The 12,993-nt window shown below is 44.4% G+C and overlaps 1 protein-coding gene across 1 annotated transcript in view; it reads left to right on the top strand.

Moving 5' to 3' along the window:
• Positions 1 to 12,993, top strand: part of KIF6 (kinesin family member 6) — a 389,490-nt gene that overhangs the window by 186,608 nt on the left and 189,889 nt on the right. Inside the window, exon 11 of the mRNA XM_028161152.2 lies at positions 12,783 to 12,888. Coding sequence (XP_028016953.2) covers positions 12,783 to 12,888 — 106 coding nt within the window. The remainder of the gene's footprint in view (positions 1 to 12,782; positions 12,889 to 12,993) is intronic.

Here is a 12,993-nt window from a genome sequence, read left to right as displayed (position 1 = left end):
GTTCTGGTTCTGCCTGTCTCCTGCTCCAAGCGAGCTTCTCCCCTGCACCCACATGGCCATGCTTTCTGCTGTGACTGCTGGTCCCTAATTTGGTTGTAAAGGCACCCTATCTGCTGAGTCCATAAGTGGCCCCTGTCAGCCTTTTCAAAGCAAAGACTTCCTGCTGCAGTTACATAGCCTCCAGAATGTACCCAATTGTGTTGGTCATTTCTCTTCCTGCTGCTTCGCAGATCTGTTCAGAGGCAGCACATTTTAGACTCTAAAATGTAGACAGTCTGACATGAATCAGAAAATGCACAGGCAGTGACTTCCACAAAATGCCCCTAAAAAGGCCGCCTCCCTCGTAGGCACATACAGCTGTGTCCTCGGCCACGGCAGGGCATTGAGCAGAATGAGGTGCTGGGGTGGCAGGGTGGAGATTGCAGAGTGAACTAGCGATGGTCTGGCTTCAGCGACTTCAGTCTTGTAAGGGAGACGCAGGCATGAATATCCATAACAGAAGGTAGAAAGTGGTACCTGGGTGAGAGGAGGGCTGGGGTACTTGGAGGGGCAGAAATCACTTTTGAGTGGGGAGATGAGGGACGACTTTCCGCAGACCCATGAGTTAAGCCATTTGGGGAAAGCCGGGGCCAGGGAGAACATTTCAGATAGAGCAGGGGTCAGTATGACAAAGGCCGCGTCTGGCTTCCTTATTTGATAGGAAGTGATGTGACTTGGAGAGGTCTCTCCCAGTTGGAGTGTTCCTGAGGAAATCAGCCTTCACAGACTAGGGCTCCCGGATGGCCCTAGACAGTCTTACAGCTCTCAGAAGTTTTAGCTTTAAAATCACTTGCAAATGGAGTGTGTTATTAGTGGGGAAGCATTTGGATGTTGTGGGCAGTGTCTGCAGAACCTTTTTAATTCTCTCAGAAAACAGCAGCGGCCTGGGGCCTACCTCTCTGTGTCAAGCTAGTGACTAGGTTACTAACCAACAGCAGTCGTCAGGGGCCCCTGTGCATCTGGGCCCAGGAGCCCCGCAGTGTGCGCCCGAGGCCTGCTGGCGGCTGCAAAGCGGAAGGTCTTTCTGCCTGTCAGCTTAGGGGGGCAGCTCTAGCAAACAAAAATGCAGCGCATCCCATTGAATTTGAACTTCACACGAACAACAGAGAATGTTTTCATATGGGGGTTCGATATAATATTTCTAACCCTCTTTCAGTCTTATTTTGTATGATCACAGTTTTTAATTTATTTGCATAATTTCCAAAAATAGTTTTGCTTGCAAATAACTAATTGATAATTGCCTTTAAACCTTTCTTTTTAAGTACCATTGAACACCAGCTCAAAGCTATTTACAGATCAGCATGCAGGGAAGGGAAGGTGAATACACGCATAATATGAGGTAGGCGGTCAGTAAAGGCTCTCTGAATAGATGTGACATGAAGGAGTCAGCCCATTCTTGATTTTTATTTCCCATCTTCTTAGAATATCCCTTTAGGCAATGATGGATTTAAGCCCCCAATGTAGCTCTTTTCTAAAATGCCTCAGTGGGTAGAAAATGGAGAAATATCATATACCATGGTCAATATTTACCAAGCAGTTAATTCCCACCAGCAAGTAATCAGACAGTGTTTAAAAAACTGACAGATTATCTGCTGACGTTGTTCTGAATTCGCATCCCCTGTGTGCTAGGCATCCTTCCCCAGCTTCGAGTGCTGGCTGGCGGTACAGCAATAACCTCCGCTTTGTGGATTAACTATCCCAGAGGCCACGAGTGGCTGATGCTGTCTCTCTTACTTCATAAAAATCAGATCTCTGAAATCACTCACGAGATGGAATTCACTGCAGGTGAGGTTTCTCCACTTTGGTACAAAGCGTTTTGGGTCCCAACACTGCATTTTGAAGATATTAAAGCCAAAACCAAACGCGTGGTTTGCAGCGTGTGTTCGTTACCCTGGGGTCGTTTATGGAAGCATTTGCGTTCCTAAGACAGATTATCTAATGTGATTAAAAAGGCCCGTCTCCATCCCAGGGCTGCCTTGTACTTTAATGATTAATTTATTCTCCTAACGTTCAAGCGCCTTGGGTTCTAATGGGCCAAATGAATGAATATCGAAAGCAGATTACAAATAAAGGGTGAGGTGTGAACGGCGGGTCCATGGATTGGACCCCGGCTGACGCGTTGGATTCTTTGGCCTCCACGGTGCTTTCATCCCGAGTCCCAGCACTGGATTCTCTGGGAGGCAGTCTGGAGTGTGAGAGCATGAACACTGTTTCGTTCTCCAGTCATTTACTGCTTTGTGTGTTGATGCCTTTGCTTTTTGTTATTGGGTTTTTGTGTTTTGTTGTTGTTGTTTTTTAGCTCCAGGGAATTATTTTAAAAGAAGGAATGTGACCCTTCATCAGAGCCAGGAATATTGTGTTTCTTTCTTGCTTCCCCCACATCCCCTTCACAGGGAAAATCTGCGTGTACCTGGAGCTGGGCATTTTAAAAGACTTCCTGAAACAAATGTTTGTTCTGATTACAATTTCCTCTGGTTAGTGCCAGGTGAAGAAACCCCACAGCGTGAAAATGGGCACGTGTGGAAATGATAAGTTACAGCAACGCCTAACACCCGGTCCCTGATAGCTGGCTCTAGGGATGATAAACAAATGCAGCCACAGCTGCCAACCACTGCAGTCAGGACCCAAAATAAGTACTCGGAGCATGTCAGCCAGCCCCACCGTCTGGAAGCCAAGTAACAGCCTTGCCTTCCAGTTGGGGGTTTATGTCAAGGACTTAATAACAAACAAGGTGTATCTCCCCCAGGACCTGCCTGCAAGAAAAGTAATTTGAATTGGTTACAAATGAAGTTTTAGAATTGAATCCATTTTTAAAATTTTCCTGTGAGAGTTGTAGAGGTTTTATAATTTTTTATTTTACAAAAAGTTTATATTCATTGTGGAAAAGTGATAACGGCTAAAGGAAAAGAAAAAAGAGAGAAATCACCTGTAATGCCAGCACTCAATGCTAACAATTATTATTTGGGTATAATCCTTCAAAGTTTTCAAGAATACTGATAAATATGTATTTTAATAAAAATGAACTCATGGGGACTCTTCCCCCTCCCTACATGGGAGTCAGTTCTGTAGGACCCTTTTCCTCTCCCCATGTGGGAGTCTGTACTTGTTCTTCAATAGGTCCTGCATCTTTGTAGGTCCTGCATCATTGTCTTAGTCACTTAATGTCATTTTTCAAAACATTTAATTTATTAAGGTTCCATTATTGCTTATTGTGATTTTATTGCATCATAGGGTCTCTCTTTACCTCATAAACCCATATCCAATTTAATATAGAACTTGATGATCATGTATGATTCAATTTACATAAACATGCTTTAGGTTTAATATCACACTAACACGTTTCCAAACAGCTATATACTATTTTTTATAAGATAGAATAAAGCAAATTATTTGTTATCAAATGGGAACATACCCACAAGCATTTACTTTTTATTTTTACATAACAAATCTTTTGAAATCTGTCTTTTAAAACTTTTACAAGTTGTCTGTCTGTTTAAAAAATATATATACATATATATGGAGTATGTATTTATTTAACTTTCTTTAATATAAACCAAGGCTGTTATTTGGAATTTTTGCTAATGGAACCAGCTGAGAAATGTTTATCTCTAAAGTTTAATCCCGTCTACAAATATAATTTCATACAAGTCAGAAATACAGAAAAAGAGCTCAGAGAGTTGGCCCAAAGAATGGCTGAAGCTTTTACTGCTCCTTTAAATTAATGAAGGAAAGTCTATAGCTGGGGAACTTTAACCATGGAGATGTGCAGCTATGGGAGAGTCCAGTCCACTTCTAACTGGCCCTGTTTCTCTAAATTTCCCAATGAATGTTTGTTCCATAGGATGCTCTGATTTCATCCACGTTTGGTCTGCCTTTCTCTCCTCTCATCTCCTCCCCCCATCTCTCCCTCCTTGTTCTCCTATCTCCCCATCCTCCTCCCCTCTTGCCTTTTGTCTCCTGCTCCCCAGATTTGACCTGCTCACTATCCCCAATGTTCTCCTCAGAGGGGCTCTCTTGGCAGTTTCTGCACATTCTAATCTGATTCCTTTCCCCCAGTCCTTTCCCTGAGTAGCGATCTCTCTCCTGCACTCTCCTCTAAGCTCTGGCCCAGTTAACTCCTCTCACAGATCCTTTGGTCTCTGCCCTGTGATAGGATGCCGTCTCTGCCTTGTTTCTCTTGGCTGTCATTGCTGCCTCCCTGATGTGACCTGTCTTTTACGTTCCCCGCTGCCCGCGATCCTGTCCACTAACTGGCTTCTCGCCCGCCCCCATCCTACCACACCACCATGCTCTTCCCTGTGAGTCAGTTTCTAATGTATTATGGAGTTATGTAAATGAGAGTTCATGTTCACATTAAACACTGAGACTTTTTATGTCTCCTGAAGTTAAAATAGTTAATCCTATCAAGGTATGTGCCTTTAAGTAAATTGAATATATGACCATCTGAATTGATAAAATCAGAATTAATTTTTATAATTTTTCAAAAGCCTTTCTCATTGCATTATAAAAGGGCTTTTGAAATATCTTTGATAGCTTTAAAGTTACTTTAATTTAAAATTATTTCAAAGTAGTGTTTAAGTTTCTATAAAACTGAAGTCCATGGCACAAATGCATTCCCTCTAAGTGAGCTGCATCTCCCCACTAAAGAGGCAGACCAGTGTAGCCTCGGATGTGGATTTTTCACGTTTGCTACTTCCAAACACTCACAGTACCGGCAGCTGTGCGGCTCTGCACTGGAGGCGCCACAAAGCTGTGCGCTTTTGGAGGCAAAGGAAGCGTGCACTAAGACAAACCTTGAAGGCAAGTCTGCGTAGGAATTCCCTCTGGCTCACCACACGTGAACTCTCCCGCCTCCTGCTGGTGTTCAAAAGAGCTCATTCCAAGAAAGTGGCCGACATTGAACTCAGCTCCTTGTACACGAGGGGCCGTGTCTTTCGCTCGCTGGTTAGGGCTAGGGGAGCGCATAACACGTGTCATACTTGTCACAGACCAGAGACTTCCCAAAGAAAAAGTCTTGCCGTAACTACCTTTAAGCCATTTGGGACTCGTTCTCTCAGCAGAATCTAACAAAAAACAAACACGAAACTAATGACCCGGAAAAATATTTGTATCGTTTCTTTTGGTCGTAGTCCTGTTGGCACGGTCTCAGCCTTCAGTTTTTCAAGTCCTGTGGATTGCAGTTAATCATAAATGGTGGATTTGTTGCTCTTATCTGAACTCTCCTTTTGTCAATTACAGGCTATCGCAACACTGTATGTTTTAAAGGGTCACACCCCATAAAAGAAGTCCATCACGTCAGCAACGTCGAAATAAGGCCTTCCCATGCCATCCCTCCACGAGGTCTCAAGACCCCCCATTATCGCATCCCGTTAAATCTTTGCCTTTGAGATGCCAGAATGAAATGTGTTGGGTGATCCCATTGGCCTTGTTGTTTGCATCTTCACTGGTTTAAAAAATGTACAGGAGAGTTCTGGAGGGACAGATTTGGCGTATCAGGGGTTGTGAGGAAGTGGCAGAGATTTTTTGGAATTGATTGAGAGGCTTTGTGTGGCAAGAGTGGGGTTCCTGGTTCAAAAGGCCGTTTTTAAATCCCGCTGTTTCCGTTCCCTCATTTTGTAACAATATGCAAGGCACTTAACCTCTCTGACCTTTCCTGTCCGCGTCTATGAAAGAGAGAAAATGGTGCATAGGCTGACTGTACAGATGAGTCCCAAAATACACGAGCGTGCCCAATGCGTAAGGAACGTTCCGTAAACGTCATCATGAAATAACTGGGAGAGGGCAGTATATGGTAAACCGACTGCGGCCTTCTCTCTCATTCTCTCTCTACGGAAACGAGGAAGCACACGCTAGCACTGGGGTCAGGGTCATTCAACATTGCAAGTTACTAACCTGCTTGGCTTCCAGGACTGAAGAGATGTGTATGTATTCTTGACTCGGCATGCAACAACAGTTGGCCTTGTAACGCTTCTTGAACATTCATTAGTGTGAACCTGATCACTCGGGAATGTTGTGTAAGTGCAGAGTCAGCAGATCGGGGATGGGCCTGGGTCCTGGTCCAGGGCTCTGAGGTTGGGCCTGGAGGCTCCCCGTGATGGTGGTGCCTGTTGGGGTGCCCTCCTGCTCACACTTTGCAGAGCCAGGCACCAACGGGCCAGGCAGGAAGTCCCCTCCCTTCGCTCCTTGCATTATCTTATTTCAGAGAGCGCCAAGAGTCTAACGGTGATACTATTTTGCATATTTTACAAATGAGAATGTTGTGACCCATATTGGTTGGTGAATTCGTTAATAATTGAGATTGTTCAACCTAATAGTTCACCACATCTCGTATCTACCCTGATCAATTTTTTTAACTGTAACTATTCGCTCATTCTTCCTATTTAATCATCATTTTCCTGGACACTAAGAGTTACCTAGGTTCCTGTTATATCTTTATCGCTGTTGCCCAGCCCTTTTTGAGTCGTGGCTCATGTTAAGAAGCACCTATAGTGTGACAGCATTGCCATTGCTTAGCCTGTCAGAGACGGCCATCGCTGGTGGAGCCATCCTCCCTGGCAGAGGTCAGGCAGATTCTGATACTTTTTGGTGTAGTCGACACCAGTTAGGTCCTTAACTCAGAACTCCTCCCTAGCTCTTTGGAATGAGCTGCCTGCTCCCCTCCCCGAACCAGTGAGAAGGCGGATGAACTAAGGACCGTCAGCTCAGGGATGCCAGGCACGTCCATGGTTCTGCCACGAAACAGCCCTGGCCCACCAGCTGGGATTTTTTTTTTTTTTTTTATCCACCTCACTCCCTCCAGCTCCAGATCAGAGGACGAGGGAGGCCCCGTTACTTTTCACTCCCCAGCCTGTGTTTAGCAAGCTCCCTGGAGCAATGCTGCACTGTGGGATACTCAGGAGCAATCACCAGGGCATGCTCCTCCCGCTCCCGGGAACTTCCCCCCCCCCACCCCCCCCGCCCCACCACAGCTGCCCGGGTTCCGCAGCTGCCATGCCCCCTTTAGGTTTGTTATTCCTCATACACCCGGTCCTCTCTCTAACTTTCCCACAATCGTATAGAGATATGGCTTCCAGCCCATTTCTAGGAGCTAATGCTGACAGGAACATGTTTATAAAATATTTTTAGAAACAAAGATTATTTCAGAATAATAAAAACATAATCACACGCAATGTATAAACAGTGAACTTAATTTAATAAACAGTTAAATGTAACATAATCATAAGAATATTACAGAAGAGCGAGTTCAGCTTGGGTCACTAGTGTCTCTTTTCACAGGGAGATAATAAATGTTCTTGAGCCAAAGGCAACTGGGCAAGTCTCAGGCTTGCTTCCCTCCCCCTTCCCTCCCTCTCTTCTTTCTCCCTTCCCTCCCCCCCTCTCCTTCCCTCCCTTCCTTCCTCTCTCCCTTCTTCCCTCCTTCCTTCCCTCCCTCCCTTCCTCCCTCCCTCCCTCCCTCCCTCCCTCCCTCCTTCCCTCCCTCCCTCCCTCCCTCCCTCCCTCCCTCCCTCCCTCCCTTCTTTCTCCCTTCCCTCCCTCTCTTTTTACTCCCTTCCCTCCCTCCCTCCCTCCCTCCCTCCCTCCCTCCCTCCTTCCCTCCTTCCCTCCCTCCCTCCCTCCCTCATTCCTTTTTTTTCTTTTCTTCTTCCCTTCATTTTTTATCTCCTCTTCTATCATTTTGGGGGTTCCATGTTATTGCAGAACCCCTGTGAAGGGATTCATTGTTAACCTATCATAATATAGTATAGGTACTTTTGATGTCAATAAGTATACCTCCCTCTCCACCATAGTTCCTTAACTCAGTACGTAACTGTGCCGTCATTTATTTACCTGATCTCCTAATGTGGGGCATGCTGATTCTTTCCTAACTTCTCTTGCTGTTATACATCATGCTGGCCAGTGCTCTTGTTAAGATCTAAGCAACTGCTGCTCAGTTCATCCTGCTTTTCTATTCACCTATTTACCTCCTCAAAGAATTCTAGTAGGTATGGCATTCTTTTTTATAAGCACACTGTCCAAGATTGCATTTAAAGATAACTTTGCTATAATATGATAAATACAGTGCTTAAAAACTTGGATTCTAAAGTCAGCCTACCTGAGTTTGAATCCAGTTCTGCCATTTGTAAGCTGTGTGATCTCAGGCTAGATATTTAACCTTCTGTACTTCCGATTCTTCACCTACGATAGAGGGTAATAATAGTACCTATCGCATCCAGTTGTGAGGATGACAGAAAGGATGTATTCAACCCGGCCAGTGTGGCTCAGTTGGTCCCATGCACCACGAGGTCACTGGTTTGACTCCCGGTCAGGGGCGTGCAAGAGGAAGCTTCTCGTCAATGTTTCTCTCTCATCGATGTTTCTCTCTCTCTCCCCCTCCTTTCCCCTCTTTCTAAAAATCAATAAGAACATATTTTTTAAAAATGATGTATTCAAAGGCACAGAACAGTATCTAGCATTTAGTGCTCACTCAAATAATATTAGCTATTGTTAGTGATAATTTAACTTGCTTTTCCTTTTCATTCACAGCATTAAATGTAGATTTCTACAAAAATATGGTTGCAGACAAAACTTCACTTTGGGGCAAGAAATATTGGGAGCAGAAAGAAAGGAATACAGTGGTCTCAAGGGGGCAAAACACATATTAAGAAATCAAGTCGATTCTTAAGATGTGGCCAGATGTCAACATCTATAATACAGTAGAGCTGCTGAGCGAGGCTACATGCAGTCAGTGTGGTGGAGATGGGTGTGGTCGCCAAAGGTCCCTAGGTCACCTGCCACCAGCCACGTGGTGGGTTCAGACGCCCGTAAATAAAATAGCTGCGATTTTCCCTGTCTGCACGGACTAGGACTGACGGGTACACATTTACGTTCCCTTCTCCGCAGGGTGCTTCTCTCTTCCTTCTGTTCTCTTAGTGAACGTAGAGGAAAAGTCCAGTTTCTTGTTTACTTGGGCTTTTCCTAAAGGGCAGACTCTATTATACTCACGTGGCCTCCTTAGGGAGCCCGTTCTACAAACAGGCCCTCCCCGCCCTGCAGGGCTCGCACAGCCGGAGAGCCCTCAGCGGGAGCAGTGACAGGTATGACTTGGGAACGACTTTTGGAGACAGGAAAACCTGGGGAATTCGGGGTCAATCGTTCACTCTTAACTGCTAGAGAAGTACAGCGGGCACCTCTGAATTAGGCATTCTTTTACATTTTAATTATTAGGCCAAGTCCTTGGTTGATAAGAAAATAAGTTCAACACATGTATGAAGGGACCAGGCATTTTTTTTTTTTAATCCAAAGATTCCCTGTGGTCTCAAGCACAAAAGCAAGTTAATTATCACTAACAATAGCTAATATTATTTGAGTGAGCACTAAATGCTAGATACTGTTCTGTGCCTTTGAATACATCATTTTTAAAAAATATGTTTTTATTGAGAAAAATGCTGCCTGTCAAAGGCCTGATTTTTTTATCCTTAGTTTTGTAGCAGACTAGTCGAGTCCCAGAAAGGATGGAGCAATCTGTTCTCTCGTTTCAGAAGAAGTTTTTCCTGGGATCATGTCCCTGGTCCTCCCTTACCCTATACCAGTGATGGGCAACCTTTTGAGCTTGGTGTGTCAAACTTCGCCAAAAAACTGAGCATAACTCGGGTAGTGTGTCACTTTGAGGAAAAAAACATTATTTCGCAAATGTTTCATCCTCAGGAGCAGCAAATGTTTCATCCTCGGCATCAGAAATGGCCACGCATGTCAGTGCTGACACGCATGTCATAGGTTCGCCATCACTGCCCTATACTATTGTTTTTTGAGACAGGAGCCTGGGCGGCAGGCCAGAGCCCAGGGAGACGAGCAATCCCCCGTCAGCACACGTCTCTCACAGTGCTCTCCTATGAACAGCACTCCACTTCAGCCTCCCCCATGGCATGTTCCCTGGAATATACACTTCAACATCATACTGTACAGAAGAAATTATTTTCTAAAGAAGAAGCAATGGGGAAGAATCGGTTGATTAACCATAACTTCTGTTGGAAATTTTATGGACACTGGAAACTACAAAATGCTTTTACTCCAGAAAAGGGGTATATCCTAGAACTAATGGTGATTTTCAAAGTCCCCGAACGCCTTCCAAGTACTCAGGGAAAATAGGAGTAGATAAGTGTCACTATTTTTTGAAGCCTCCTTAGGTGGGGATTGTAGATCCAGACCTCCACATGGGTGACAGAGGAAAGTAGCACCTACGCCTATGTAGCCTCAATGTCCATCATGAGAGGATCAATAGACCCAAACTTTGGAATATTATGTAGCCATAAAAAATGAAATAGCTCTATCTACATGTACTGACATGGAAGAATACCTTATAAATTGTTTAGAAAAATAATGATGTAGAACACTATTCATAATGGGATTTAATTTGTGTAAAAACAAACAAAATATACATACATATGGAGATAGACATCTGCTTCATTGAGAGCTAGAAGAACATGTTTCAGCTGTTAGCAGTGGATTCCTCAAGGTATCGAGAGTGAATAAAGAAGACGGGAGTGGTGGGGGGGGGAGAGGAAGAGAGGAATGTTTACTTTTTAATTTATTCAAATCTGTATTGTTTGGATTTTTTCATAAACATGTACTTTATAAGACTTTGCATAAAAACATATAAAAATATTTGTGCCAGAAACGAATCTCTGTGTGTCTGGCGCTCTGAAACTCTACTGGTACAAAGAAACATGCTGTCAAGAGCACAAGTGGCAAGCACCGAAAAATCTCCTTACAAAAGCAATAGAAACTGCCTCTCACTTGTAAACATCGGCTATTGCATGTCACAGATTATAGGAAGAGATAGAAGTGACATCCAAAGCTGCTATGTGATGGAAATCCTGACATCTGTGTGAGTGGGCTGATAGCAACAGTGGAAGAAAAATGTATGCAGTTAAAAAATATGCTGAAAGTATGCAAATCTTTTGTGGGAAAGATATGCTGCTGCCCTATTATGATACTTAGCATCTTAGATACTGATTGCCATCCTTACACTTTCCTTATAAAGAGTCCCATCTCAACAGAGAGGGGAATAATTTCCAGGGAAATGAATCCATTGATTAATTAACATATTTGTATTGAGAACCTAATGTGTGCACTGGTCTACATACAGGGTTGGGGAGAGGGGACACAAAGTGAATAAGAGCCAATAGTTGCCTCAGATGCTTATAAACTAATGGGGGAGCGAAGGTGGAACAGACTCCAGGATGCAATGTGGACCACCGTAGTGAGCACACGTACAGCTAAACTAAAGCAGGGCTCCTGAGTAGCATGGTTGGGTGGTCCCTCTAAAGGGAGGTGTTTTGTTTTATAATAGAAAAAAACAGGAAAATCATTTAAGCAAAGAGGAGAGAGTCAGTATGGAGAGGAGACAAGGAGGAAACTAATCAGGTAACGCTGGTAGAGGCCTGGAGAGAACCCAAAGGGAGGAATTGATGATGAGAAGGAGGGATATTATCCTAAGGAAGAGGCCCTGAATGGAGAGGCAGAGACACTAGCCACTGTGAAGAATATAAGTCAACCAGGAATGATGAGAAGGGTTTTGCAGCATCTTTGAGGTCATTGCTGAGTAGCATAAATTTTTAATGAAACTAATAAACTTTTTCATTACTTTATCTTGCAATGTTGCAGGTAGGCACAGGGGCATGGAAATTCAGCTTGGCTGGAATGCATGTTTTGTATAAATCAATGATTCTTATATTGAAAGCTGCATATGAAAATTCATTGGGAATTAATTGCAAATAATTGCATCATTTCAGATTTCACTTGGTCGATTTCTTTCTTTACCCTTAATATTTACTACTAGGGGCCTGGTGCACGAAATTCGTGCACTGGGGAGGGGTCACTCAGCCCAGCCTGCCCCCTCTCACATACTGGAAGCCCTCAGGAGATGTCCTACTGGTGGCTTAGGCCCACTCCCCATTGGGAGCAGACCTAAACCGAAGTCTGGCCTCCCTTTGCTGATCAGGGTAAGGCGCCAACCCCATCACCCCGCTGCTGCAGCCACTGCCAGTCACGGCAGCCGCCAAGGTATTTTCATCAACACGGACTCCAGTCCCTTCACCATAAAAAAATGACAACTTTCTTTAAGCATTTTCAAGATGTGTCTTTCATAGGATATGACATTTCTTTCTTTGTTTTTCTTTTTATCCTCACCTGAGGATAAGTTCCCATTGATTTTTTCCCTTCCCCTCTAATCCCAGGCTTGGCCCCTGCCCAAGCCTAAAGCCTCTGCCCCAGGCTTTAGGCTTGGGAAGGGGTTCCCCCCGGCACCTCCAGTCACAGGCTTGGCCCCTTCCCAAGCCTAAAGCCTCCGCCCCAGGCTTTAGGCTTGGGAAGGGGAACCCCCCCCCCAACCCTCCGATTGGAGGCTCGGCCCCTTCCCAAGCCTAAAGCCTCTGCCCGATGACCGGCTTGGAGTGATCTGGGTGCTGAGGAGGTTCCTGGGACCCAGGTATGTATGCAAATTAGCTGCCATCTTTGTTGGGTTAATGTGCATACTCACTCTGATTGGCTGTGGGCGTAGCGGAGGTACAGTCAATTTACATGTTTCTCTATTATTAGGTAAGATTATGGTAGTCACATCATTCAGATAACCATATTTTCATAAAGAACTAGAAACAGTATGGGGTGATGGGGTTGTGCTTCCAATGTTAACCAAGAAAGTAATGCTATTAGAATTTCTAAAGTTTCTAGCTCACAATTGCTTCTCATATGTTATATATTTGCAGGTTGGAAAAACAAATAACATCCTTTTTGGAAGACCGGGATCCAGAGAGTAGACTAGAGGTTGGCGCCGATATGCGTAAAATTCATCACTGTTTCCATCATTTAAAGGTAGGGCGAAGCCTTCCCCCTGGTAGAAGCCTTCATCTGCTGTGTTCAGACTACAGTGCCGCTTTCCTATTGACCAGCTCTGAAAGGGCCGGGTCCCATCCACAC

Source organism: Eptesicus fuscus, chromosome 10 (genome assembly GCF_027574615.1).
Source record: "Eptesicus fuscus isolate TK198812 chromosome 10, DD_ASM_mEF_20220401, whole genome shotgun sequence".
NCBI lineage: Eukaryota > Metazoa > Chordata > Mammalia > Chiroptera > Vespertilionidae > Eptesicus > Eptesicus fuscus.
The sequence above is the reverse complement of the archived record's forward strand: the minus strand, read 5'-3'. Positions and strand labels throughout refer to the sequence as shown.